The sequence below is a fragment of the Thamnophis elegans genome, unplaced genomic scaffold, assembly GCF_009769535.1.
Source record: "Thamnophis elegans isolate rThaEle1 unplaced genomic scaffold, rThaEle1.pri scaffold_71_arrow_ctg1, whole genome shotgun sequence".
Taxonomy (NCBI): Eukaryota; Metazoa; Chordata; class Lepidosauria; order Squamata; family Colubridae; genus Thamnophis; species Thamnophis elegans.
Genome location: NW_022473903.1, coordinates 318,879 through 346,871, shown reverse-complemented (window position 1 = coordinate 346,871; position 27,993 = coordinate 318,879). Strand labels below are relative to the sequence as shown.

The following is a 27,993-nucleotide window of genomic DNA, read 5'->3' as shown; positions in this document are numbered from 1 at the left end:
GCAAAAGTTTCTTAGTTAAACATTAGATTCGCATTCCCCCACCCACTGAGGGTTCACATTATCCAACAGTAACATTTATTTTTGTTTTGGGAACAGTTCACCTCTCCATCGAGCACCTGCATCAATGACCTTGCTATGATGAAGGCTCCCGTGGTCTGTGAATGGCTTCTTGGCATTCCATTCCCTCCTCCCTTTTCTTTGGCAAAATGATGAAGCTAACAAGCATTGTAGCAATCCAATCTCAACAATAATTAAAACAGTTATTGCATCTAACCATTGGTACGATTGCTCACACTTGCTACAGTACAGCTGACTGCCATCATGCCCCATTAGCACCCATTCTACCTGAACATACTTTGACACAAGCCAAACTCCATCTTGTATGCAGGTGTTCACTTTCAGATAATTCAAAAAGTCAACTTTGATTCTCAAGTCCATCTGCTCTGTGGATTAGCAACAAGACACACAAACATGTTTTTTCCTTTTCTGGTGTGCAAAAAACATCCATTGCCCAACAGATAAGACAACTGCTTTCCCCTCCAATTATTAGAAGAAAGTAATTCTTAATGTATCCCCTGTGGATTTCAACACAGAGAAATCTTCCAGGGTTAAACCTGCTTTAAAAAATAGTCTCTGAGTTCTCCCAGTGTTGGAGGATTTTGCTTTGTCTTCCAAAGAGCTAACTCTGAGATTTGGTGATATTCTGCTGGCCTTTGTGTCAAAGTCCAAACACAGGTAAGAAAAAAGCATGATAGATATAGAAGTTTATTGATGGATTAGTCTTGTGTCCTTATTAAAATAAAATAACATTTTATTTTATTTTTTATTCATATAAACAATGGTTGCTGGAACTGGGAACGACTAGTCTGATAAAAAGAAGGAGTAGGGAAGACATGATAGCAGTGTTTCAATATCTCAGGGGTTGCCACAAAGAAGAGGGAGTCAAACTATTCTCCAAAGCACCTGGGAGTAGAACAAGAAGCAATGGGTGGAAACTAATCAAGGAGAGAAGCAATTTAGAACTAAGGAGAAATTTCCTGACAGTACAATTAATCAGTGGAACAACTTGCCTCCAGAAATTGTAAATGCTCCAACACTGGAAGTTTTAAAGAAGATGTTGGATAAACATTTGTCTGAAGTTGTGTATGGTTTCCTCCCTAAGCAGAGGGTTGAAGTAGAAGACCTCGAAGGTCCCTTCCAGCTCTGTTATTCTAAAAAATAAAATACAACACATGGAATGTAAAGAGACATCAGATAAATTTGCCCTGAGGCCATCCAGAGGGCAGAGAAGCTGCCTATTGTGCTAAAGGCTCTGATGGTATTTCAAATACTCCCTGCAATCCAGCTTCTGCATAATTCAAACCTTGATTTCTGATCTAGGAGGGAAGGTGAGAAGAATGGCTGGGCTGCCTCTCCTGCTGCTGCTGCTGCTCTTCTGGCTCCTTCCTTCAGTTACTGCTAAGAAGATTCAAACCATGTGTCCATTAAAAAAACATGTAAAGTTTCAAAGGCAGTGGGAATTTTACAGGCCTGGTAATCTGATAATTGGAGGGAATTTGCCCCTGTCAACTTTTGTGGAGTTCAAATCACCAGATTTTCATGGTGATCCATTGCAGTTTATTAATAACTACATGTAAGTTTTACCTGCAGGGGAAAGAGTCTGTCCGTCCATCCATCCATCCATCCATCCATCCATCCATCCATCTATCTATCTATCTATCTATCTATCTATCTATCTATCATCTATCTATCATTATCTTTGGATTCAGGGCCTCTTTTTGGAAAGATTCATTTTAGGGATCTTCAACTCTTTTCTTAATAAAGAGTCAAATTCAAGAAATAGGCTAGAATTCCCTGTCTTTCCAGAACTGTTCCAGAGAACAATAACAGTTTATACACAAATTATATGATGGGTGCATGACCTTCTTTCCAGACCTTTTCATCAGGATAATTAAAAAGTAATGTAAAGGTAGAGAGGGGAAACATCATAGAGACTGTGCTGGCCTAGAGAAGAAGTTGACTTATAATATTAATCTGGAAATAATGTCATAGGAAAAAAACCCTCAAAGAATTGTCCAATCTTTTTCCAGTGTGGGTACTGCCACCCCCCTCCCCCCAGTTTTAGAATCAGCAGAGCTGATGAATAATGGCCCTTAGTAAATCTGAGCTGTGCCCCCACTGGAGTCTTTTCCTCAGATCTGAAGAAGCTGCTCCAAGGTAGAAACAAACTGATTAGGGAGGAAGGAGCAGCTGGGGAAGATTTCAGCCACTGGAGGAAAGTGAAGAAAGGAGGGAGAATATAGGAGTATAAAATGATGTGGGATATGGGTGGCCTGGCTTTTTACCTTTTTCAGAAATCCATCCAAGTACAAAGAAGGAACATCCTTTAAAAAGCCAAAACAACATAATGGAATTTGCCACTTGTCACTTAACACACACAAAAAGGCAAGGCCGACTCCACCAGCACACAAAATATTTCCTATAATGTTCTCCAATCATTTTCTCACTGTAGATACCTACACAAAAACTACCATCAGTTCCTGGCCTTGATGTTTACTGTCATGGAGGTGAACAAGGATCCAATTCTCCTCCCCAACATCACACTTGGCTTCAGCATCTATGAAAATCAGAAGATGGAGAGGAAGATTTTCTTATGCATCTTCTCACTGCTCTTCACATGGCAACGGATGGTTCCAGGGTACAAATGTGGCAGGCAGGACTCTCTGCTCTCTGTCATTGGTGGTCACAATGGCAAATCATCACGGCAAATGGCCTCCATCTTAAGCATCTTCAAGGTCCCACAGGTAGGGGGATGCACTGGATGCAGTATGGAGTACACAAACCACAGAAGCACAGCCAGAAGCCAAGGATGAAAACAAAGATGTTGGGGGTGGGGAAATAGGGGTATATGACTTAGATAATCCATCCTAAAGTTGAATTCATTTTTCTATGTTATATGTCAAGATACATTTTAAATAATTGCAAAAAGATATTGACATAATTCTGAAAGGCTGTATTTGCCAAGAGGCATTGCTTCCTGAGTTTCATAAAAGTTTATCATCTTTCTGCACCTTTCAGTGCAGTTTATTCTCTATATCAGGTAGATATTTTGTTCCTTTGACTTCTGACCTATGGCAACCAGGCAAAAAAAGGGAACTGGTGACTCTTTCTAAGAAGGGAGGAAGATGAAGCCTGCCACTCAAAGTGAGTCAGTCTGACTGGTGGGGCATTAACTACACAATGGTGAGCTTTAAAGACACTCTAAAATTTAACTTTGTTTTTGAAAGAAGATTCTCATTTTCTCCAGGTTGGTGTTGACTTTGAGTTCACTCAAGAAGACAGAAGAGTTTATCCTTCCTTCTTCCAGATTAATCCCAAGGAATCTGTTCAGTATGCGGGTTTGGTCCACCTGCTCTTGTATTTCCAGTGGAACTGGGTTGGGCTGGTGGCCAACAAAGATGATGGTGGGGAACGTTTTGTCTCATCTCTGATACCAATGCTCAAGGAAAAGGAGATCTGCCTAGTCTTCACTGAAGTAATGAAATTTAATTTTTACACTGATCAAAATATAAATCTATATCATATTTTCAAAACTTTGTCTAAAGGTGAAGTGATCATTTTTTTTTGGAGACTTCAGTACTATTACAAATGTACAGATAGTTGTGTTTGCTTATGAAAAACAGAGATATGCATCATTACTGAAAGTTTGGATCTTTACATCCAATTGGAAACTTAATGTGATAAACTCTAAATATACATTGCTTGTTATAAAGCCCTACCATGGGGCTTTGCATTTTAGGGACCACACCAGAGAAGTCTCGGAATTCAGAGATTTTCTCATGTCTTTAGACCCTTTCAACCGACAAGGGAATTTCTTTCTCTCTGAATGGTGGAGACTGATCTTTGACTGCAAGATTCAGAAGCCAGGAGAGATCCTTCCAAAGGGCAAAAAACCCTGTACAGGAAAGGAGAATTTACAGAGTCTGCCAACTTACCTGTTTGAAACAAGCATGACAGGTGACAGTTACAATATCTACAATGCTATTTATGCTGTGGCACATGCGTTTCATGCAATGCATGTATCAGGAGCTTGATCAGCTATGATGAGACGTGGAAAAAGGATCTTAGATGTCCAGTCATGGCAGGTAATCTCTGTTTTTCCATCCAGTCCACAATTCCTTAAAGCCAACATAGAGACGAAGTTCCCCATGTGTACAATATAGAATAATTGAGTTGAAAGGAACCTCGGAGGCAGTGGTGGGTTGCCAATTTTTTTACTACTGGTTCAGGCATGCAGAAGCATCCGGGCAGGTGGGCAGAGCCTCCCACTGCCACTACTACAGGTTCGCCCTATCCGAACCGGAGGTCTTCTAACCCAAACCCCTGCTCAATCAGGAGACCCCGTATCATTTCAGGCAAATCGTTGTTCAGTCTCTTTTTGAAAGTCTCAAGTGATGGAGCACCCACAATGTCTGAAGGCAAGCTATTCCATTGGTTGATTGCTCCCACTGTTAGGAAATTTCTCCTTAGTTCCAAGTTTCTTCTCTCCTTACTTAATTTCCAAACATTGTTTCTTGTTTTGTTTTTTGGTACTTTGGAAAATAGTTTGAACCCCTCAACTTCGTAGGAGCCTTTCAATTATGGGAACATTGCTATCTTGTCACCCATAATTCTTCCCCTAATAATTTTTGTTGCTCTTCTCTGCATCCTTTCCAGAATCTCAACATCTGTTTTATATTGTGGCGACCAGAACTAGATGCAATATTCCAAATGTGGTCTTACTAAGACATTATAAAGTGGTATTAGAACTTTATGTGATTTTGACTCTATCCCTCTTTTAATACAGGCTTAGGATTGCATTGGCTTTTTTTGGCTGCTTCCACACAATGTTGTTTCTCCATGTAGATGTAGTTCTGTTGAGTACCATATTTTTTGGAATATAAGACACTCCAAAGTATAAGACACACCTAGCTTTGGAGGAGGAAAACAAGAAAAAAAATCTGCCTGCCTCCCAGCAATTTGCCTCCTTGCACCAAACAGCAAACAGTACAGAAGATATACATGTTTGTAGTGTTACATTTCAGACTATACTTGTACAGATGCTGGTAAAATTGATGTGGAAGTATACATTAGTCTCTGCTATTTTAAAGAAGATACAATAGCACTGGGCCTCTTCAGATCAAGCACTTATTTTAAAAAGCTTTTTCATTTTAAGTTGCCTGGAACAACAATAAAGAAGTCTTTTAAAAATAAGTCTAATAATTTGAACATTCTATAGGTATTTATAGTTATTGACTTACCTCCTTGCCGCAAACAGCCTATTTCAGTTTAGCCTGATTAGAAGAAGAAAAATCTGCCTCTGCTTCCCAGCAATTTGCCTTGTTGCAGCAAACCGCAAGTTTCACTTTCAATTTTAGTTTATGAAATGTTCAGCTGTTTCAGACTGCAGGAATTCCTCCCCAAGACCCATTTTCTCTGTTTGCTACAAGGAGGTAAATTGTTGGGAGGCAGAGTCCAAAGGGTGGGGGCCGATGGGTGGGTGGGGCTATATTTGGTGCATAAGACACCCAAATTTTCACCCTCTTTTATGGGGGGGAAAGGTACATCTTATACTCAGAAAAATACGGTACTTGTTGAACACAATTATAAGCCAGTAAAAACCCACCTGGTTCTTGTGCTGTCTATCTCATATATTACTAGCTTGCCAAGAAATAGGTTGGGGTCTACTTTATCAAATACTTTATTGAAAGCAAGATATACTATATCCACAGCATTTTGCTGACCTACAAATGTGAACACTTTGTCAAAAAATGAAATAGAATTTGTTTGGTACGATCTATTTGTTATGATTCCATTGTGGATTCTGGTTATAACCTTCTCCATTCTAGGTGTTTGCAGATTTCTTGCTTGATTATCTTTTCCAAGATATTCCCAGGTATTTATGTTAGGCTGATTGGTCTTTAATTTCCAGGATCTGTTTTTTTTTTCCCCTTTCTTTTTCTGAAAATGGGAACCACATAAGCTGACAGGTGTTCTGTTACCTTATTTTGGCATAGTTTAATTTGCATTCCTAACCTATCTTTATGGTTCTATTTGTGGTAAGCTGAGTAGTGTACAACTTTTTAAGTCAACTGAAGTCCTAGTAAACATATTTGCAGAACGACCTCTGTTTCCTTCAAGTTGTAACCTGAACAGAAAGACAATTGACTCAAATCATTGTAACCCTGATTTATGTTACTATGGCTTAGTATGCTGTGTGATCCCATTTTTGTTTGTTTGCCATTTGTTGCACTAAAGTGTTTGTTGTGTGAAACCAGACTCTGTTAACTTTAGCACACAACAAGACTCAACATGGTCTAAAATTCATGAAATTGTGTTTTATTTCTCCATCAAAGCATAAAGAATGGACCTCTATGTCCAATGAAGTCACAAATCAGGGCAGGCACCACGAGGAAAACAAATTCTTAGAGGTGTGGAAAGTGTTAGCTATTACTGAAGGTCTCTTTTCATTCAGATTCTTCCATACTTGAGGACCATCCAGTTCAACAACAGTGCTGGGGATGAAATCCACTTCTCAGAAAATGGACTGGGGTCTTCTCGTTATGATCTTCTCAACTGGGTTCTCCTCCCCAATCATTCTTTTTTCTCCATGAAAGTTGGACAAATAGATCCTGGGGCTCATGCAGGACAAGGTTTCACTATTAACTCCAATGCAATTGTCTGGGCAAAAAAGGTGAGCTGGAAGGTAAATTATATCCATTAAAAGAGTCATTCTCTTCTGATGATTCAAAACATCTCCCGTCTGGAGAATGGGTTACGGAATCAAAAATTTGGCAACAATTTGACGGGAAAGCTGTTTTGTACGTAACATATTTGAGGTCTGATTTGTGACAGATCAAAAAGGATTGAGATCAGGAAGAAATTCTGCTTGAAACCCAGGATGCAGATAGAGCAGCAAATAATGGTTTCCATGTACCATTCCCATTAAGTTTGATCTCCATCACTGTTTCCTTCAAAAAAAAGCTGTAGATCTATTCATGACCATTCTTTTGCATGCAAGCCCCAGTTCCAATCTCCAGAATCCATTGGTGGTTAAGAGTGGCACGAGCTTTAATCCCCCAGGAGCTTTTCCTGGTTTCTGCTACTCTTGGATTAACCATCACCTTTGAAGATATTCTAATGATAGAAAGAGAAATATAAAGGAATGAATAAGTGAAGCATTGCTAAAGACATCTACAATATTTCTTTTTTTTTCTTTTTTAGAAGGTGCCCTTTGCCAGGTGTGGCATGAAGAGGTGCCAAGCAGGACAGAGGAGAAGAGTTCCAGAGGGCCAGCCGGTTTGCCCCTTGTCCAGAAGGGACCATTTCTAATCAGACAGGTAGAACAAACTTTCTACAGGATCAAGGAAGCCATTCAGTAGAAACAAACATCAATTTTGTTGTCATTTTTTATAGATTGACATTCCTCAACGTATTCATGCTTTTCAGCAGAACCTCTGAGTTATTGGATATAAAGTGGCTTCTCCCCACTTCTAGCCACCTTTCCAGTTCCTCAGCAATTTAATGCAGGATAGGTTCAGGGCACAATTCATGAGTTCTCTATTAGACTTTCTCATCCTACTCTTACATCTAACTACATCCAGGAAAACCAGATACCAAACTTTCCATGAAGCAGTGGGATGTGAGGTTGAACCTTTGACTTTCATTATTTAGGCTGTGTTTTTATGTCAACACTATCAGTCTCCCAGGAGATAGACAGACGTGTTGGGGAAGAGAGAGATACATCTAACTCAGTCTAACTGCCCTTCCCTGCAAAATAAATAAATAAATATCTGAGTTGATGCAAAATACAAAGTAGAAAACCTGAGCCCAAAAGGTGGAAACATCCTTGTCTCAGACTAACCAATTCCAAGAATAATCAATGTTGAAGAATGATTTGTTCTTTTTGATATCCCATGATATTGTAAAGTACTCTTGATTTCAGATTCTGCAAGCTGTGATCCCTGCCCAGAAGACCAATATCCCAACATGGACAAGGATCATTGCATTGCCAAGAAGATTCACTTCCTTGCCTATCAAGAGCCTCTGGGACATGCTTTAGCTTTGCTCACACTTTCTCTCTCCATGATCACATTGGGAGTCCTAGCAATTTTTCTTAAACATCACGATACACCAATTGTCAAGGCCAACAACCGAGATCTCACATACATCCTCCTGGTCTCCCTCCTGCTCTGCTTCCTCTGTTCCTTCCTCTTCATTGGTCGACCTAGGAAGCTCACCTGTCTCTTCCGACAAATTACCTTTGCCATTCTCTTTGCCCTTGCAGTTTCCTCCGTGTTGGCAAAAACTGTCATGGTGGTTCTGGCCTTCATGGCCACCAAGCCAGGGAACAGGGCAAGGAAATTCTTAGGAAAACCCCTGACCAACTCCATTGTTGTATCCTGTCCCCTGGTTCAAGCAGTTCTTTGTGTCACCTGGCTGGTAACCTCCCCTCCTTTTCCCAACTTGGACTTCCACACCTTGACTGGAGAGACCATTTTGGAATGTCAGGAAGGTTCAGCTTCAATGTTTTATGCTGTCCTCACCTACCTGGGTTTCCTGGCCCTCATCAGTTTCACTGTAGCCTTTCTGGCCAGGAAATTGCCTGATAGCTTTAATGAAGCCAAGTTCATTACTTTTAGCATGCTGGTCTTCTGCAGTGTTTGGATCACCTTCCTCCCCACCTACCTGAGCACCAAAGGAAAGTCCATGGTGGCTGTAGAGATCTTCTCCATTTTGGTCTCTGGGGCTGGTCTCTTGGCTTGCATCTTTTTCCCCAAATGTTACATTATCCTACTGAGGCCCCATCTGAATTGCAGAGAGACTATAATGGGGCACAAGAATCTCTGATTTGTCCTGGGATTGGGAAATTTTACTTGGATTGGGAAATTTTGGCAGTTGTCCCTTGATATCAAAGATGTGTATATTAATCAATTAAACAAATTTGTCTAGCCACCCAACTCACATGCAGGTGACTCTGGGCAGCTGAAAAATATTTTGTAAAAATCCATCATATAATAAATCCATAATATTAAAGAAAACCCGTAACCCACCAATTTACAGCAGGAAAGTTTCCCACTTCAATCACAAAAGGACTGATTGCTAATTTAAAAAACAAACAATGTAGATTGCAAATATTTTCAAGTAGTGCAGAAATTAAGTCTGCACTAAAAATATTATAGCTTATATGAAAATATTTAAATGTAAAACACTATTTCCTATGATAGAAAATCAGTGGAGCTTGTTATGAGTTCTCTTTTAAGCTGTATTTGATTAACTTATTCTAGTCTCAAAAGATCAGCAAAAGAACTGGACCCTGGACAGGTGGATGTTTATTAATTCCTATAAGGGTTGGGGAAATGTCTCATTTTGATAAAAAATATATAAGATGCAAGGGTGAAAGATTAAGTCTGTGAGTTCTTTCTATGTATATTTTCTTATATTTCTATCACTATTGAATAATCTATTACTATTCTTTCTATGTTAAAATATGTCTATTACTACTATATAATTGCTACACTACTACTACTACTACTGATATACAACAGTGTTTTCACTCAGGTCTGTCCGCTCTCTCAAAAGAGGAACTTTGGAGTCATTATATTACTGTGTTTCCCAAAAAATAAGACCCAACTGGAAAATAAGCCCTACCATGATTTTTCAGGATGTTTGTAATATAAGCCCTACCCTAAAAATAAGTCCCGGTTAAGATCAACAGCAGATGGATGCATTTAGTACCATATTTCCCTGAAAATAAGACCTAGCTGTAAAATAAGCCCTAATGCGTCTTTTGGAGCAAAAATTAATATAAGACCCAGTCTTACTTTTGGGGAAACACAGGTAATTATGGCACAGTGTACTAATTGTTCCTGGAAATTAGAGGCAAATGTGCTGATTGCTGCTAGACAAAGCAGATGCAAGCTAAGCATTATCAATAAACAATGATAAAGTCATAGGTTGATCTCAAAAAGTTTGGCTTAAGGTGGGCTTCCAGAGAAGTATGTATAAAAACTGTACTGTTGAAGGAGCCCCTTTGCACAGGTTCAATGGCAATGATCCTCCTGTGTATTTTCTCCTGTACAGAATAAAACATTTTAAAATCTCAGTGTGTGTTTCATTGGGAATTGCATGCTAGACAGAACCAGCTTTCTGGGACCACACTGGAAAACCACTGGCCAACTCTATCATGGTTGATGGTATTCTTCCTCCACCAACTGACAGCAGACAAATTCCCCAGCCTTTAACCAGTTGTTAGGCAACACGCCAGCAGAGTTTAAACTGGCCATACATCTCAAGTACCTCACCTCATGTCAGGTCCCAGTCAGGTCTCTACAGGGATGTTGGCATTTTGGTGGGAGGAAGGGGGGAGGAATGGAGTGTCTGTATATGAAGTTTCTGTTTCCCTGCAATGCTGTAGTGTGGGAGGGGTTTGATTAGCATTGCTTTAAACAGCTGGCTTTAAGTGAGAAGCTTCAGTTCTTGCCTTGATTTCTTGTTATCACAAACTTTACAATAAAAGCTCCTTTTAGAACCTGTTGCAGTTTCAAGAGTCCTGCTTTCCTGGGAAGATTGGAGTGGCAAGACCTTACACCTCATGGAGAAATGGGCTGCTAATTTCATCTCTTACCATAGAGGAATAAATGTAAATTAGTTCTTCCACACAAACACAAAACATAAGCACACACAGAAGTCAAAGATGAAGCTAAAGTTACTTGAGGAAATTCAGGAATACATGATTTGGAGAATTCATTAAACATTTGAACTGATATTTTGTCTGTTGGGATCTATATCTTTATAACCACATTGCAAAGAGATAAACAATGAGGAATTTATGAAATGCTTTCCTGGATGAATTCCTTTCTAACTGGTTCTTTGTAAATGTAACTACATTTCATTGGGGTTTATTGTGTGAATCGGAATGATGGCTTCTCACCTACCAGTGCCAGGCAAACTATGTCAGTGGCGGCTCTTCATAAGGAGAAAGTAAGATTATCTTTGCTGCATTTGGAAGGAAAGACGCAAGGCTGCTGGTGTGAGATTTCCTTGATTATGGATTCTGTTCCTTGGGTCTTTAAGAGAGCAAAGACCACACCTGTAATGCAGGGAGATAAAAGAGAAATTTTGAAGGCATGGGAATTGGTGGAAGAGATAACGGACATTGAAATGTAAAACTAAAGAGGTGGGAGTTTCATCTAACACAGTTAGACAGAGAGAAAACCAAGACAAACCTAGCAGGCAAACTTTTCTGATAATTGTTGAAGAACCTTCCTATAGAATTTAAATTAACCTAATGCCTTGAGAGATGCTTCTGCCAAGTTTTAAGTTCTATGGAAAGAAAGAGCTGGTGTCTAATTTCATCATCCACCATGTTGGTATCTATAAACCACTTATTCCATCCATGCATTGGTATCATTGCCCAGACTTACTTCCTGCCCATGAACACTTATAATATCCAAACAACTATGGAAGTCCATTTGTGTGTAGATGTTCAGTTTCACATAACTCAAATACCCAACTTCACCTTGACTGTCAAGTACATATGATCAGTGGAATAACAATAGGAGACACAAACTCATTTTTCTCTATCTGGTGTATTGCTCAGTAAATAATAAAATTGATTTTCCATGCAATTATCAGAAGAACAGTAATTTCTAATGTATCCCCTATGGATTTCTACCCACAAAAATATTCTGAGATAAAACTTGCTTTAAATTATATACTCAGAATTCCCCTGTTGGTGGCAGAACATGTCACCTTGCCTTGTGTTGCAAAGAGCCAACATCAGGGTTGGGTGAGACTTAGCTAGCATTAGTTTCCTCTTTGGTCACAGACCATACATAGATGAGAAGAAGCACGGTTGGTATAAATTTAGCTTGGGAACATCCAGATGGCACAGACTATCTCTCTTATGCTAAAGCTCTGCTGAGATTTCAAGGGCTCCCTGCAATTCAACTTCTGCACACACAAAAGACCCTTTTGATTTTTTGATCCAGAAGGAAAGGTGAGAAGAATGACTGGGCTGCCTCTCCTCCTGCTGCTGTTCTTCTGGCTCCTGCCTTCAACTTCTGCTAAGAGGATGCAAACGGGGTGTGTGTTGACATACACTTTACAGACTAAGAGAGACTTTTACAGACCTGGTGATTTCATTATTGGTGTGAATTTTCCCCTGGGAACTACATATACATTGAACTTCAAATCCTTTTAAAAAGACCCATCTTTATTTCTGGAGAATATTTTGTAAGTTTCAACCTAAAGGGGAAACATCTAAATAATTATTTGATTTGTTCAAGGACTCTTTTTGGAAATATTTGTTCTAGTGATGCTTGCAATGCCCTAGCATAGTTCATTTCTTTGTGCTTTTCTCAGTAAAGAACCAAACTCATAAAATATGGTAGAATTCTCAATGTTTCCAGAGCTCTTAATCAAGAAGCTATAAACGAGCAAAAAACACCTTAGAAACTATGCTGGCCTAGTGAAGAAGTTGACTTACAATATTAATTTGGACAGAAACTCCTGATGCAAAACTCAAAGATGAGGTCAATCCATTTACAGTGTAGAGGAGTTGTAAAATATCCATCTGTTTTGGAATCAGGATTGCTCATCAATAAGGACCTTCAGGAAATATATGCTGTTGCCCCTTATTGTAGTCTTGTGCTCAACAATGGTTTCCAGACCTGAAGAGGCTGCTTCAAGAGGGAAACAAATTAATTACCGTAGTGTGGAAGAGAAGCAATTGGGAAGGATTACAGTCACTGAAGCAAAGTGAAGAAGGGAGGGATGATGGAGGGATATAAAATGATTTGTGATATGAATAAACAGGATTTTCTCCTGTTCTCCTGGAGGCCATTATTCAAGAAGCCTTAACAATGAAACAATCCCAATGGAATTTGGGACTTCCCGCTACAAAGGACATTCTAAAAAAGACATGACAAAGTTCACCAGCACACACAAGCTTTCCTTAACATTTCCGAACAATTTTCTCACTGTAGAATCGTACCCAAGAATTACCAGCAGTTCATAGCCTTGGTGTTTGCAGTCACAGAGGTCAACACGGATCTGTTTCTCCTCCCCAACATCACCCTTGGCTTCCACATCTATAGCAATACTCAGACTGAGATGGAGATTTCTTCAAATAACCTCTCCCTGCTTTCCACTCAAGGCCGAATGGTTCCAGGTTACAAATGTGACAGAAAGCACCCTCTGCTCTCTGTCGTTGGAGATCTCAACCCCAGTTCCTCAAGGCAGATGGCCTCCATCTTCAGCATCTACAAAGTCCCACAGGTAAGAGGGGCTCTTTGGATAGAGTAACAACAAAGCACACAAAAAGGTCAAAGGTGGAAAACAAAGGTGTTGTGGGGGGGGGGGACATAGATTTAGATTGTTTGTGTCAAGATCTCTTTTTATAGAAGCCAAAACTGATATATAATGAGGTAATTTTGAAATGTGGTACTTGCCAAGAGGAAATCTTTCCTAATCTATTCTTCATAAAAGTAGTGTAGTTGGTATATTCTCTGTATTAATTTGACATTTCCTTGGCTTTTGACACATGTTCAACACCAGGCAAAATACATAACCTCTTCTTCCTAATATGTCATCCTTCTTCCTAAGAAGGTCAGATAATTAAGATTGCCACTCAAAGTGAGCCAGCCAAATAGGTGGGGCAATAATCTACATGATAGTCACCCTTAAAATTTACTCTATCAAGAATCTCACTTTCTCCAGCTAGGCATTGGCTTTGAGTTCACTCAGGGAGACAGAATGGTTTATCCCAGTGTTTTTCAACCACTGTGCCACGGCACAATAGTGTGCCGTGACATAGTGTAAGGTGTGCCATGGGAAAAACACCTGCCGGGTGTTTTTGCCTCGGGACATCTCTGTGTCCACTGTTCCCTCTAAGGTGCGCGGCTCCTCCAACAGCACTGCCGGATTTGCCGCCAACGCTGCAGCCTAGGTGAAGCCTCCAAAGCTCCCGCAGGTGCCCCCGCCCATGGCAGCAGCGGCGGCGGTGCCTCCCCCTCCGCTCGGAGCACCTCAGCTGGGCTCTGGGTTACCCCTGCCGCCGCCTCCACCTCCGCGGTTTTTCAGAAGCCATGAGGCCTTTTTCCCTGCTCCCCCCCCTCCGCCGCCTTCCTACTAGCTCCCGCGGCCAAATGGCTCCTCAAAAGCACGGCGGAGGAGGAAGGGGGAGGGATAACACGGGGGCCAGCTCAGGTGCTCTGCGTGGAGGCTAAGTCAAGGACTGGCTGTATTGCAGAGGAGCTGGGAGCCACCCAAGGATTTCACGGTGCTACGAGGAGGAGAGCGAGCCTCTGAGCAGCTGCGGGGAGCCTGCCTGGCCAGGAGCGACCTTCGGCTGGACGGAGGGGCGAGGGCTGCCTGGAGAAACAGCGAGGGCCCTTTTGAGCTAGTGAGCAGGAACATTTGTGGAGCACACTGGTTGTGTGTGGAGGCTCCACGCAGAGCACCTGAGCTGGCCCCCGTGTTATCCCTCCCCCTTCCTCCTCCGCCGTGCTTTTGAGGAGCCATTTGGCCGCGGGAGCTAGTAGGAAGGCGGCAGAGGGGGGGGAGCAGGGAAAAAGGCCTCATGGCTTCTGAAAAACCGCGGAGGTGGAGGCGGCGGCAGGGGTAACCCAGAGCCCAGCTGAGGTGCTCCGAGCGGAGGGGGAGGCACCGCCGCCGCTGCCATGGGCAGGGGCGCCTGCGGGAGCTTTGGAGGCTTCATCTCGGCTGCAGCGCTGGGCAGCAAATATGTTGGTGCTGTTGGAGGAGGAGGAGGAGGCGGCAGCAGCTATTTTAGTGGTGGCAGGGGCTCGTTGGCATCTTCAGCGGCAGCCCTGCCCCCTGTGAAAAAAACCGAAGATAGAGCAGATCCACGCAGATGACGTTGCTGCAACATGACTGGAGGAGGAATTCTGGGAGTTGAAGTCCACAAGGCTTAAAGCTGTCAGGTTTGAAGACCCCTGGGGTTTTTTTTCCTAAAGGGTGTGCAAAGGTCTTGTAACTTGACAGCTTTAAGACTTGCATGCTTCAATGCCAGAGTTCCTGAGCCAACATGACTGGAGGAGGAATTCTGGGAGTTGAAGTCCACAAGGCTTAAAGCTGTCAGGTTTGAAGACCCTTGGGATTTTTTTTTCTAAAGGGTTAGGGGTGAAAAGGTCTTGTAACTTGACAGCTTTAAGACTTGCATGCTTCAATGCCAGAGTTTCTGAGCCAACATTTTGGTTGCTAAGCAGGACCGTTGTTAAGTGATACTGATATTATATAACACTTTTAATTAAGCGGGTACCTTGAATAAACATAACTTTGAGTTTCAAATAATACTGATTTCGTTGTTGTCTTAGGTGACATCTGTGAAAAAAATTCAGGAGCTCAGGCATGAAAATATGCCGCTGAAACACTATACTTTTCTGCTCACACTGAAAAAAAATTAGAGGGAACATTGTCTGTGTCCCGAAAGTTGCTTTCGGGACACAGGGATGCCTCTATTAAGTCCCTGCAGCCCCGCGTTTACTTTAAAAACGCGGGGACCGCCGGGAGGTAGCGCACGCAGGGACGTCACTGACGTCCCATGCGTGCGCCCATAGCAACAATCGCGGAGGATTCAAGAGAATTACTTTATATATAGTCAATATAGGCACAGAGTTAAATTTTTTTAACATTTTCTAATGGTGGTGTGCCTCGTGATTTTTTTCATGAAAAAAGTGTGCCTTTGCACAAAAAAAGTTGAAAAACACTGGTTTATCCTTCCTTCTTCTGGATTAATCCCAGTGAATTTCCTCAGTATGTGGGTTTAGTCCAGCTGCTCCTGTATTTCCAGTGGAACTGGGTTGGGCTGCTGGTTCCTGAAGATGACAGTGGAGAACATTTCATCTCATCTCTGACACCAATGCTCAAGGAGAAGGAGATCTGCCTGGCCTTCACTGATAAGTTGAAATCAAATTTTCTTACTACTCCAATGTTGAAAATACTGCATATTTTGGAGACTTGGTCTAAAGCTGAAGTGATTATTCTGTTTGGAGACCCCAATAGTGTTACAAATGTACAGATAGCAATGGCTGTCCATGAACATTTGAGAAAGACATCATTCTGGAAAGTTTGGGTCTTAACTTCTCATTGGAAACTTAGTGTGCTGAGGAGTCATGACATCTTAAAAGTAGTAAAGCCCTTCCATGGGGCTTTGAATTTTAGGCACCACACTGGGGATGTCTCAGAATTCAGTCATTTCCTCCTGTCTTTAGACCCCCTGAAGCCACAAGGGGACGTCTTTCTCCTGCTATGTTGGGAAAGGTTGTTTGGCTGCATGATGGACAATCCAGGCAGGATCATTCCAAAGGGGGAGAAAAAATGTACAGGAAAGGAGAATTTACAAAATCTACCTTCTTACATTTTTTAAACAAGCATGGAAGGTGAAAGTTACAACATCTACAATGCCATTTATGCTGTGGCACATGCATTACACGCAATATATGGATCTGGAGCACAACCAGCCAGGATGAGGCTTGGAAAGAGGATCTCAAATATTCAGTCATGGCAGGTAATCTCGGTCTTTTTATTTGATCCACAGATCAGATTAATGGTAGGTAGTTGTCTAGTTAAAAACAATGCATTTCTTGTTTTACTGATTAAATATCTATATGTATCTAAGATAGAAATTATTGAAAACTGTCATTTGAATTAAGTGAGAGGTTTTTGTTGAAAAGGGACAGATGGAGGAAAAAGAGAATTAAACCCAACTGATTGCTCCTAAGAGCAAAGATCTTCCTAGAAGTCCCTGGAAGGACATCAATGGTTGCCGGAGAGGATGCCGTTTCTTGTACTGCTTTGTTTGTTGGGTAAAGCTTCTGTCAACCTCAGCATATGCAGAAGAGCCCAACATGGTCCTAATCTGAGTGCATTTGTGGAAGATGCTTCAGCAGGTCAGTTGAAGTCCTAGTCAGCATTGTAGAACCTCCTGGTTTTCTCTCAGTAGAATCCATTCTGTAAAAAGACACTCAATTCATATTAATGTTGGTTTAGATTATTGTGGCCTAGAATTTTTTTGTGAGTCATTTTTTTTAGTATGCCATTCTCTTAATATGCCCTTTCTTGTACTGCTTTGTTTATTGTGTTAAGTCTCTTCAACCTCAGCATATGCTGAAGAATTCAATGTAGTCCTAAAGGGTCCCTGATCTGAAATTCATCAGACTTTTCAACATCAAAGGCTAAATTATTTCTCTATAGATAGTGAAATGACACACCAGGGCAGGAGAAACCTTCTACATGGCCCCCACTTGATCAGATCTACTTCTTCATTCTGTTCTCTTTGACCATCAGCTAGAGAAAGTCAGTGGAATTGTACAATGTTATGATAGAAAGTATTTACCAAATAAAGAAGACCATTATAATTCAGGGTTGAAACGAGGGGTCCTTGATGCTCTTTTCATGTAGACATTTCATGATCCAACTAGGTAGCATCATCAGTGCTAGAAGGGGATGATATCACTGAATGTTACGTAGTTTAGGTCATGAAATGTCTGCAAGAAAACAACCAGGCTCAGGGAGCACCAAGGATCCCTCAGAAATTATGGAATCATTCCTCAAATGCATTTGTCATTTGCAAAACTAGGAGTCCAAATAAAATTAAAAATGTAACTTGCCAAGTATCTACTACACAATGTAATTTGGAAGATGGCATTAAAATGTTTGTAAGTAGTTATCATTCTTGAAAGACTAGAATTGAAGAAGCCATGATACAAATATCCAACGATAAAGAGAATGTGGGGATGCAATGGAATATTTGATGTTATTTCTGATAGCTAAGATCTCCATCAAGCGAATTCATTTAGCTTCTAGGAAATAGACCAGACTTCTAGGTTGATGGCCATCACATTATGACAGAAATCAGGGTGTGTCAACTGTGGTGTTCAACAAATTGCTGTAGTTTTCGGAGTATAAGACGCACCTTTTTCCCCAAAAAAGAGGCGGAAAAACTGGGTGCGTCTTATACACCGAATACAGTGATTTTTTGCCTCCCGGCTTTCAGAGAACTCATGGGGGCTAGGGAGGGTAGAAATGAGCAAAAAAATGGGTGTTTTTTGCCCCCCCCCAGCCCCCAGCAGCACTCTATAAGCCTCCATAAGGCTATGCATGCAATTGTTTGACAAAAAACGGGCCCATTTTTGCAAAAAATGGGTTGTTTTTGCTCGTTTTTGCCCCCACCAGGAGCACTCTGCAAGACCCCCCCCCCAAGGCTATTCATGCCTTTTATTTGAAAAAACCACGTACCTCATCTACATAAGGAATTTTTCGGCTTTTAACCCTTGCTTAACTCTTCTCAAGTGATAATACAGATAGACTAAATGAGGCACATGGTTCTCTCGCCTCCTCCTGCAGAGGGCACATTTTTAGAGGCTTTTTTAAACAGTTAAGCACTAAGCAGAGTCGTCCACTGTGACTCTGGCAGCAACTACCTCAGCCTTTGTCCTTTTAATTTTTTTTTCTTTTCATGATGATAGTGGTGAGGCTCTGCCTCCCCTGCCTCCCCTGACTGCACGTCACTGCTACCTACCATATTTCTCTATCTCTCTCTATTTCTCTCTCTATACATCTATCCTTTTATCTATCTATCTATCTATCTATCTATCTATCTATCTATCTATCTATCTATCTACCTACCTACCTACCTACCTACCTACCTACCTACCTACCTACCTATCTACTCTCTCCTTCCCTCCCTATCTACTGTATTTCTTTCTCTCTATTTCTCTCTCTCTATCCCTCTATCTACCAACCTACCTACTCTCTTTCTCTCTGTCTCCCTCCCTTCTCTCTCTCATCTCCTTCTATTTCCATCTCTCTATCCCTCTACCTACATACCTACACACACACACTCTCTCCCTCCCTACCTATTGTATTTCTCTCTCTCTCTCTCTATTTCTCTCTCTCTCTATCCCTTTATCTACCTACCTACCTAACTACTCTCTCTCTCTCTCTCCCTCCCTCCCTACTGTATCTCTCTCTCTTTCTCTCCCTCTCTATCCCTCTATCTACCTACCTACTTTTTTTTAAATTGCCTCTTCAAAAATTTGGTGCATCTTATTGTTCAAAAAATACGGTAATACAGTGTTTTTTCTTTCAGATTCTTCCTCATCTGAGGAAAATCCAGTTCAACAACAGTGCTGGAGAGGAAGTCTCCTTCTCAGAAAGTGGATTGGTGTCTGCTCGTTATGACTTTCTCAACTGGCTTTTCCTCCCCAATCAATCTTTTGTCCCTGTGACAGTTGGGCAAATAGATTCCATGGCTTCCCCAGGACAAGATTTCACCATTAACTCCAATGCAATCATCTGGGCCACAAAGGTGAGCTGGAAGGAAATGTTATAGATTCAGCAAAGAATTCATTCACTGCAGAGGATGCATAACATATTTTTATCTGGGAAACAGTTAAATTCAGGAATTTCATGAAAAACCTGCTTTTGCGTATAACACATTTCAGATTTGACTTCTGAAGAGTCTGTGATGAGGTAAGATTGGGAGGAATTCCTGCTTGAAACCCAGGACGTCATTAAAGCAGGCAAGAATGATTTCCATGGACCGTTCCCATTCAGTTGGATCCTCACAATTCTTTCTTTTAGAAAAGCTCCATGTCACAAGGCTTCCTTTGCATTTTGAGGTCCCAGGTCCAATCTCCAGCATCCATTGGAGGGTCAGGATTGCATTGGCCTGACTCCCCCTGGAGCTTATCCTGGTTTCTGGTAAACCATTTCTTTTGAAGAGGTTCTAAAGATGGAAAAAGCAATGCACAAATGAATAAATGAAGAATGTTCATTGCTGAGGCCACCTACAGTATTTCTCTTCTCTTTTTTAGAAAGTGCCCTTTGCCAGGCGTGGCATGAAGAGGTGCCAGGCAGGAGAGAGGAGAAGAGTTCCAGAGGGAGAGCAGGTTTGCTGCTACCAATGTGACTCTTGTCCAGAAGGGACCATTTCTAATCAGACAGGTAGACACCCTTTAAATATAGATCTTCCAAGATCAAAGAAACCATTAACTGGAAAAAATGTTGATTTTTGGCATCAGTTTTGGTAGTATTTATATGTTTCAGTATAGTCATACCTTTCAGCAGACCATCTCAATTCATGAATCTAAACTGTACTACCCCACAGGTCACTTTTCTTGCTCCTCAGAAATTTAATACAGGTTGCTGTCAGGGTTCCAAATAATACATTCATATCAAGTAGATTCCTCAATGAATAGTGTCAGGCCTACAGCCATAATTTCTTCTGGATCTCAGGCCTGCCACACTTTCTATTATTCTACCATGCATTTTCTATTGTGGGAAAATGGGAGAGGACATTGTATGGAGTTAGATGATATGTAGCCATAACAACATTCTTTCTAGAAAGCCAAGGTCATCCTGTCAGCTTTCCAAATACCATGTAAAATTAAATCAGAGTTGAAGCCAAAACTATGCTTAAAGTTCCAATTTAATAAAGCAGGCATGTTGGCATAGTGCTATGGGATTCCGACTCTGGAAGTTACATCAGAATCCCACCCAGTTAAAAGTTCATGATCTTGCCCCCACACCCACAGTCCATCACATGGTCCAATCTTCTTCTTCCACGCTGGCATCTACGCCTAACTGCTTCCGTCCAGGTGTAAAGGTTTGGGAGACAAAAGATGACCTTGAGTTTCTAGGAAGGAATTTTTTATTTTGAAAACAACACATTCTACCCTTTGCTAAATCCCCCCCTTAATAAGAGAGTGGCAGGCCAAAGATTCTTAAAGGAACCTGACACATCCTTTGTCTTTGCACCTCTGCACCTGACCGGAACTGGATGTGTAGAAGGTGACAGAATGGCAGTGGAAGATTCAACCATGTGATGGACTTGTGGGTGTGGGGGCAAGATCTTGAACTTTCAAATGGGTGGGGAAAACTGGGAAGCTTTCAGATTCAGGTTTCCCCAGATGTGCCAACGTGGCTCTCTTAATAAATTGGAACTTTGAGCAACACTTTGCCTTGGACTTGATTTACTTTTGGATGCTATTTGGAACCCTAACAAATAGCTTTATTGGATATATCATATTGGCACAGAACTGGTGAAAACCGACAATGAAGGTTTCTGCAGTTTTCACCTAATTAAAAGTAAAAGTTTGTCACTTTCTCAAAACAATCATTCACATGGTCCAATCACAATGCTGTCTGGTTGCCTGGTAACATCACTCCACCTTCCGCTGACCATGTGTGAGAATGTCCTTTGTTCCCAAGAGAAAGTATTTTGTTTTGTCTACAAAATTGCAGCTATCTAAAATTCTCCCACCCTATCCCTCACCTCCAGTGTGGCAACACTGAAGCAGTCAAAAATGGCTTTAATTTTTATTAAGGACCTGCTTCTTCTATCAAAACACTCAATCTCCCAGGAAATTTGGATTATGGATTTCCTTTCTGGAAGCTCTTTGAGGGTCTGATTAGGTAATCTTATCTCCTCAGCCCTTATTCTTTACATTAGTACACCACAGGGTTGCGTGTTGAGTCCTTTATATTGTTTATGCATATGACTGCATTCCCATTCACACCAGTAATACTATTATTAAATTTGCAGATGATACAACAGTGTTGGGACCCATCTCCAGGAGGAAGGGGTATGAATCTGCTTATTGAGATGAGGTGGACCAGTTGCTTTCGTAGTGTGGAGACAATAACTTGGTCCTTAACACCAATAAGACTAAGGAGTTTGTAGTGGACTACAGAAGAAATACATCAGACATCCAGCCCTTGCTTATGAATGGAGACTGAGTGGAGCAAGTGGCCAGTTTTAAGTTTCTGGGTGTTATCGTAAAAGAGGACATAACCTGGGGTGTTCACCTTGCACCACTGGTCAAAAGGGCCCAGCAGAGATTATACTACCTGAGACTTCTCAGGAAACAACAACTAAATGAAAAACTGCTGGTGACCTTCTACCGCTGTGCCATAAAGTGTATTTAAATGGTTGCGTATAGTTTGCCAATTTCATAGTGGCAGATAGGACAGCACCAGAGGTGGTATTCGGTTGGTTTGGACCTGTTCTACCTGATCTGGTAGCAGAGATCATGGATGGGGCTGCCCACCCACCCTGGCTCTATGCCATCCTATTTAGGCATGTTTTTGAGACCGGGTGCATGCGTGGAAGGTGCGTTCACGAGCAAAGCGCATGCACAGAAGGCTGAGCATATGAACAGAGGTCACAAGCATGTGGTGAAGCAGTAGTCATGAAATGTGTAACCAACCACTGGACAGCACTCCAGAAGGTTAACATCATTGCCCTCTCAACCTCCTTTGAACAGCTTTATAGCTCCTGCTACCTTAAGGAAGTTCAAAACATTCTTAAAGATGCATCTCATCCTGGGCACCCTTTTTTTCAACTATTACCATCTGGCAGATGGTACAGAATAATAGAAACAAGAACGAATAGACTGAGAAACAGCTTCTACCCAGTGCAGTAACAATGTTGAATTCTACTCTATAGTGCAATATTAATGCAATATCAGAGCTTTTCAATTCAATTGTATAGAATGGGAAGGGTGTGTGATTTTGTTTTATTTTTTAATGTTTCATGTGCACTGAAGATGGCATTCAATCTCATTGTATGAGGTGCAATGACAATAAAGTAAACTAAACTAAATTCATAGACTTGTCAGAGACAGAGCAGATGTATACACCTATGTCTGCTAACCCTTCCCTGCAAAAAGGTTTGAATGGGTGAAGTTGAAGTATAAAGCAGAGAACAGATCCATTTTTCTGGCTAACCTATTCCCAGCATTGTCAGTATAGATAGATGATTTGCCCTTGTTGATTCACTATAAAGTATACACTGAATCTTGATTTCAGACGCAGCTCGCTGTGGCCCCTGCCCAGGAAACCAATATCCCAACAAGGACAAGGACTACTGCATTTCCAAGAAGATCCACTTCCTTTCTTATCAAGACACCCTGGGATACACTTTAGCATCTCTTGCTCTTTTTCTCTCTGTGACCACCTCTGTAGTTCTGGTGATTTTCTGTAAGCATCACAACACACCAATGATCAAGGCCAACAACAGAGATCTCACCTACGTCCTCCTGGTCTCCCTCCTGCTCTGCTTCCTCTGCTCCTTCCTCTTCATTGGTCCACCTGGGAAGCTCACCTGCCTCTTCCGACAAACTGCCTTTGCCATTGCTTTTGCCCTTGCAGTTTCCTCTGTGTTGGCAAAAACTATCATGGTGGTTCTAGCCTTCATGGCCACTAAGCCAAGGAACAGGACAAGGAAACTCTTAGGAAAACCACTGACCAACTCCATTGTCATAGCCTGTCCCCTAATCCAGGCAATTCTTTGTGCCACCTGGTTGGCCACCTCTCCCCCATTTCTCAATGTGGACTTTCACTCCTTGATAGGAGAGGCCATCTTGGAATGTAATGAAGGCTCAGTTTCAATGTTTTACGCTGTCCTCTCTTACTTGGGTTTCCTGTCCCTCATCAGTTTCACAGTGGCATTTCTAGCTAGGAAATTGCCTGACAGCTTTAATGAAGCCAAGTTCATTACTTTTAGCATGCTGGTCTTTTGCAGTGTTTGGATCACCTTCCTCCCCACCTACCTGAGCACCAAAGGGAGGTCCATGGTGGCCGTGGAGATCTTCTCCATCTTAGCCTCTGGGGCTGGTCTCTTGGCTTGCATCTTTTTCCCCAAATGCTACATTATCCTATTTAAGCCTAATCTGAATTGTAGAGAGAATATAATGCGGCACAAGAATATCTGATCATACTATTTATTTATGAAACATAGTTATATTACCACTCAAGTTACACATAAGTGAGTCCAGCTGGATTACAATGTTAAAAATCACAGCATAAAATCCCATTAAATTGCACTATTGCACCCACATTTATGCAAAGATTTTGACAGGATAAATTGATTTTGATCCTCTTTTTTCTACAGAATCCAATCTGTTTTATTTAATCTTTTTTTTTTTTGGTTTCTGTTTTTTATTTCTGTCCTGTCAAAGGCTTTAATTTTCTTTGTTTTTTTTTTCTGCTTCTTTGCTCCTCCTTCACTCTTCTCCTCTTACAACTCTTGGCTGCATCTGAGGGAAATTACCGGAAGACTCAAAGGTGCCTTTTCAAGAGTCAACTGGACTTTCTGCTTTTTCTTTGGAGAGATTTTGCTTCTCATCCAAGATACATCTCTGACTGGATGGTGGGAAATGGAAGTATTCCATTCAAATCCTTCCATTTCCCAACATCCAGCCAGAGCTGAAGAAGCTTCTTGGATGAAAAGCAAAATAACTTCAAAGAAAAACCAGAAAGTCCAGTTGCCTCTTGAAAAAGCACCTTTGGGACAACCACAACTTGGATGACTGAAAATCTCCATAGACATTTACTGGAAGGAATTTTCCCTCCTGCAAGTTCTGAAGGGAAGCAATCAACATCGAATGAAGTATTAATACCACTCGAAAAAGCCTTAGTAAGACCACATCTAGAATCCTGCATCCAATTTTGGTCACCACACTATAAAAAAGTTGTTGAGACACTAGAAAAAGTGCAGAGAAGAGCAACCAACCAAACAGAGCCAGGGGTGGGACCTCTCTCTCTCTCTCTCTCTCAGTCAACACTGATTGTTATCTGTCCCATAGAGATTAAAAAACCAGCAAAATGCAGTGTCACCCACTCCCTGTCAGTGTTCCAAATATCATCCAGAATTAAATCAGAATTCAAAGCATAGCTTTCATCAAAGTTCCAATTCAATCAGACACATGTTGGTACAAACTGTGGAAACCCTAATCTGAAAGCTTCCAGGTTTCCCCACCCAGTTGAAAGTTCAAGATCTTGCCCCCCACACCCCAAGTTCATCACATGGTCCAATCTTCCTCTGCCATGCTGGTATTTCCACCCATCCAGTTCCTATCAGGTGCAGAGGTGCGGAGACAAAAGATGACCTTGGGCTTCTGGAAATGAATGTTTTATTATGACAATGACAATTCTTCTCCTTACTATCCCCCCTCCCTATTCCCCACTAATGAAACAGCATAGAAAAATAATAGAAAGTGTGGCAGGCCAAAGATCCTGAAAGGAATATGATTGCAGGCCTGACACTCCCACTCCATGGACCTATTAGAGAAGGATACCATGGTAAATGATATCGAAGACAACTAAGAAGTCAAGTTGAGCAAAAAGGGATGCATGGCTCTTACCAAACTTGCCAAACCAAATATAATATTCTGCCTTTTTAAATATTTCCCAAAATATTTCATTCTTCTGGAATAGGGGGCTTCCTTCAATTTCATACCCAGGTCTGAATCCTGACCGAATGGTGCCTAGACAGATTGCTTCATCCAGGGCTCTTTCAAGATAATCCTTCTGTTACGCGTGCAGCCATCTTTTCTTCTGGATCTTTGGCCTGCCACACTTTCTATTATTCTACTATGCATTTTCTATTGTGGGAAAATGGGAGAGGGGATTGTAAGGAGTGAGATACTATGTAGCCATAACAAAATTCTTTCTAGAAAGCCAAGGTCATCCTATGTCTCTGCACCTCTGCACCTGACCAGAACTGAATGGGTGGAATTGCCACCATGCCAGTGGGAGATTGGACCATGTGATGGACTTGTGGGTGTGGGGGCAAAATCTTGAACTTTCAACTAGGTGGAGAAAAAATGGAAGCTTTCAGATTTGGGTTTTCCCAGATATGCCAACTCCGCTCTCTTAATTAATTGGAACTTTGAGCAATACTTTGCCTTGGACTCTGATTTACTTTTGGATGCTCTTTGGAATGCTGATACCTTCTTTCAAGGATGAATATATGCTGCTCCAGTTTCATTACTGGGTCTGATCCCAATCATGGCAGATTGCCTGCCTCTACTTTTGCCATTGCTCTTGTCTCTGTTTTTTCTATGTCTCATGAAAATTCAGACTCACACAGTTCAAGTTGAGGCTGTTTAAAAAACTGAAGGTTTTCAAAGCCCTTCCTGGCCATGGATATAATCTGCTCCTTGAGCAGAAGATGAGAATCCAGGAAGACACCCCCTCCCACTTCATAGATACAGTGCAATGACACATGAGATAAAATAGGGAATTTCCCAATACAGAGAAGACCAATAATTCACAACTGCTTGATTTGTGTCAAGACACCCTAGGATATATTTTAATTTTTCTTGCTCTCTTTTTCTCTGTGATCACTTCTGTAGTACTGGTGGTTATCTGTAAACATAATGACACACCGATTGTGAAGGCCAACAATCGAGATCTCACCTACACCCTCCTGCTTCCTTTGCTCCTTTCTTTTCATTGGTCAACCTGGGAAGGTCACTTGTCTCTTCCGAAAAACTGCCTTTGCCATTCTCTTTTCTCTTGCAGTTTCCTCTGTGTTGGCAAAAACTATCATGGTGATTCTGGCCTTCATGGCCACCAAGCCAGGGAACAAGTCAAGGAAACTCTTAGGAAAACCATTGACTAACTCTATTGTCTTAGTCTGTCCTCTGATCCAAGCAATTTTTGGTGTCACTTGGCTGATAATCTCTCCCCTATTTCCCAACTTGGACTTCCACACCTTGGTAGGAGAGACCATCTTGGAATGTAATGAAGGTTCAGCTTCAATGTTTTATACTGTCCTTGCATATTTGGGTTTCCAGGCCCTTGTGAGTTTCACAGTGCCCGATAGCTTTAATGAAGCAAAGTTCATAACTTTCAGCATGCTGATCTATTGCAGTGTTTGGATCAGCTTCGTCCTCACCTCCTCCCATGGTGGCTGTGGAGATCATCTCTATCTTGGCCTCTGGGGCTGGTCTTTTGGTTTGCATCTTTTTCCCCAAAGACTTCATTATCATACTGAGGCCTCATGTTAACTGTAGAGAAAATATGATAAGGAACAAAAGTCTCTAACTGATTCACGCATGGGACACATTTACATTTATTTTTGAGGAACATTTAGTATCCTACGACTTTTCTAAAACATGCTAACCATGAAACAGGAACACATCCATCAAATAATGACTTATCAACTGCTATAACTGGTTACAAAAGAGTTGATTGCTTCAGGTGCACAGATATAGAGATTGAATGAAGTAAATAAATAAATAAACCTGCTATAAAAAGTAATAATGCAGGCATTTTCATCCCATGCCTTCCAATTGCCTACATTGAGGCCCAGTTCCCTATGTGGAAAGAAAGCTTTCTGTATAAGATAAGTTCATTATGTCAAAAAGTATATTTTTCAATTTTATTCCTTTTAATGAGCTATTCTAGCTTTTTAAAAAGTTAGGTGCCATATCAATGTGTACGTGTGTATATATTTGTTTCCATAGTCTTCTGACTCTTTGTATAATTCCATGCTTGTATTCCTTTTTTTATAGTAGATATTAAATTTTAACAAAGCCAAGTTCATTACTTTCAGCATGCTAGTCTCTACAGTGTTTGGATCACCTTCTTCCCCACCTATCTGAGCACCAAAGGGAAATCCATTAGAGGCAATACAGCACAGGCTCGATTCCCAGTAAGGGTATGGCTAGCTGATGAGAGCTAAATAGCTTGAAATAGATCTATACTAGTCTCCCTTTATTTATTTATCAGCACAAATAAAACACACACACACACACACACACACACATACATACATACATACATATACACACTCTATGTACAACATAAGGAAATTGGATGTAAATTGTAAACAGTGATTTGGAAAGGAGGATTAGACATTTTTGTTACTAAATATTATTGTTGTTTAGTCAGAATAGGCCATAAGGATATAGTGTTATTGGAGGATATTAGAAATAACAAATGAAATGCCAGTATGTGGTCAGGTTTTAAATCTTGGTACATTTTATGGTGAGGGATGCTTTAACAATTATATTCAAATGAAAATGGAGGTATGATGATGGTAATATGTATAAAATATCTGATTTAAAATACTTGAGTTAATATGAATTTTGTGACGACAATGGAAGAGACGCACGAAAGCTTTTTGTAACCAAC

The 27,993-nt window shown here is 41.1% G+C and overlaps 1 protein-coding gene across 1 annotated transcript; it reads left to right on the top strand.

Annotated features, from left to right (window-relative positions):
* Positions 1-2,146: 2,146 nt before the first annotated feature.
* On the top strand, positions 2,147-8,889 carry LOC116523626 (vomeronasal type-2 receptor 26-like). The gene is made up of 6 exons (XM_032238740.1): positions 2,147-2,217; positions 2,513-2,804; positions 3,308-3,535; positions 6,515-6,733; positions 7,537-7,681; positions 7,985-8,889. Exons 1-6 carry the CDS (start codon positions 2,147-2,149, stop codon positions 8,887-8,889), a joined length of 1,860 nt encoding a protein of 619 aa, XP_032094631.1.
* Positions 8,890-27,993: the final 19,104 nt, after the last annotated feature.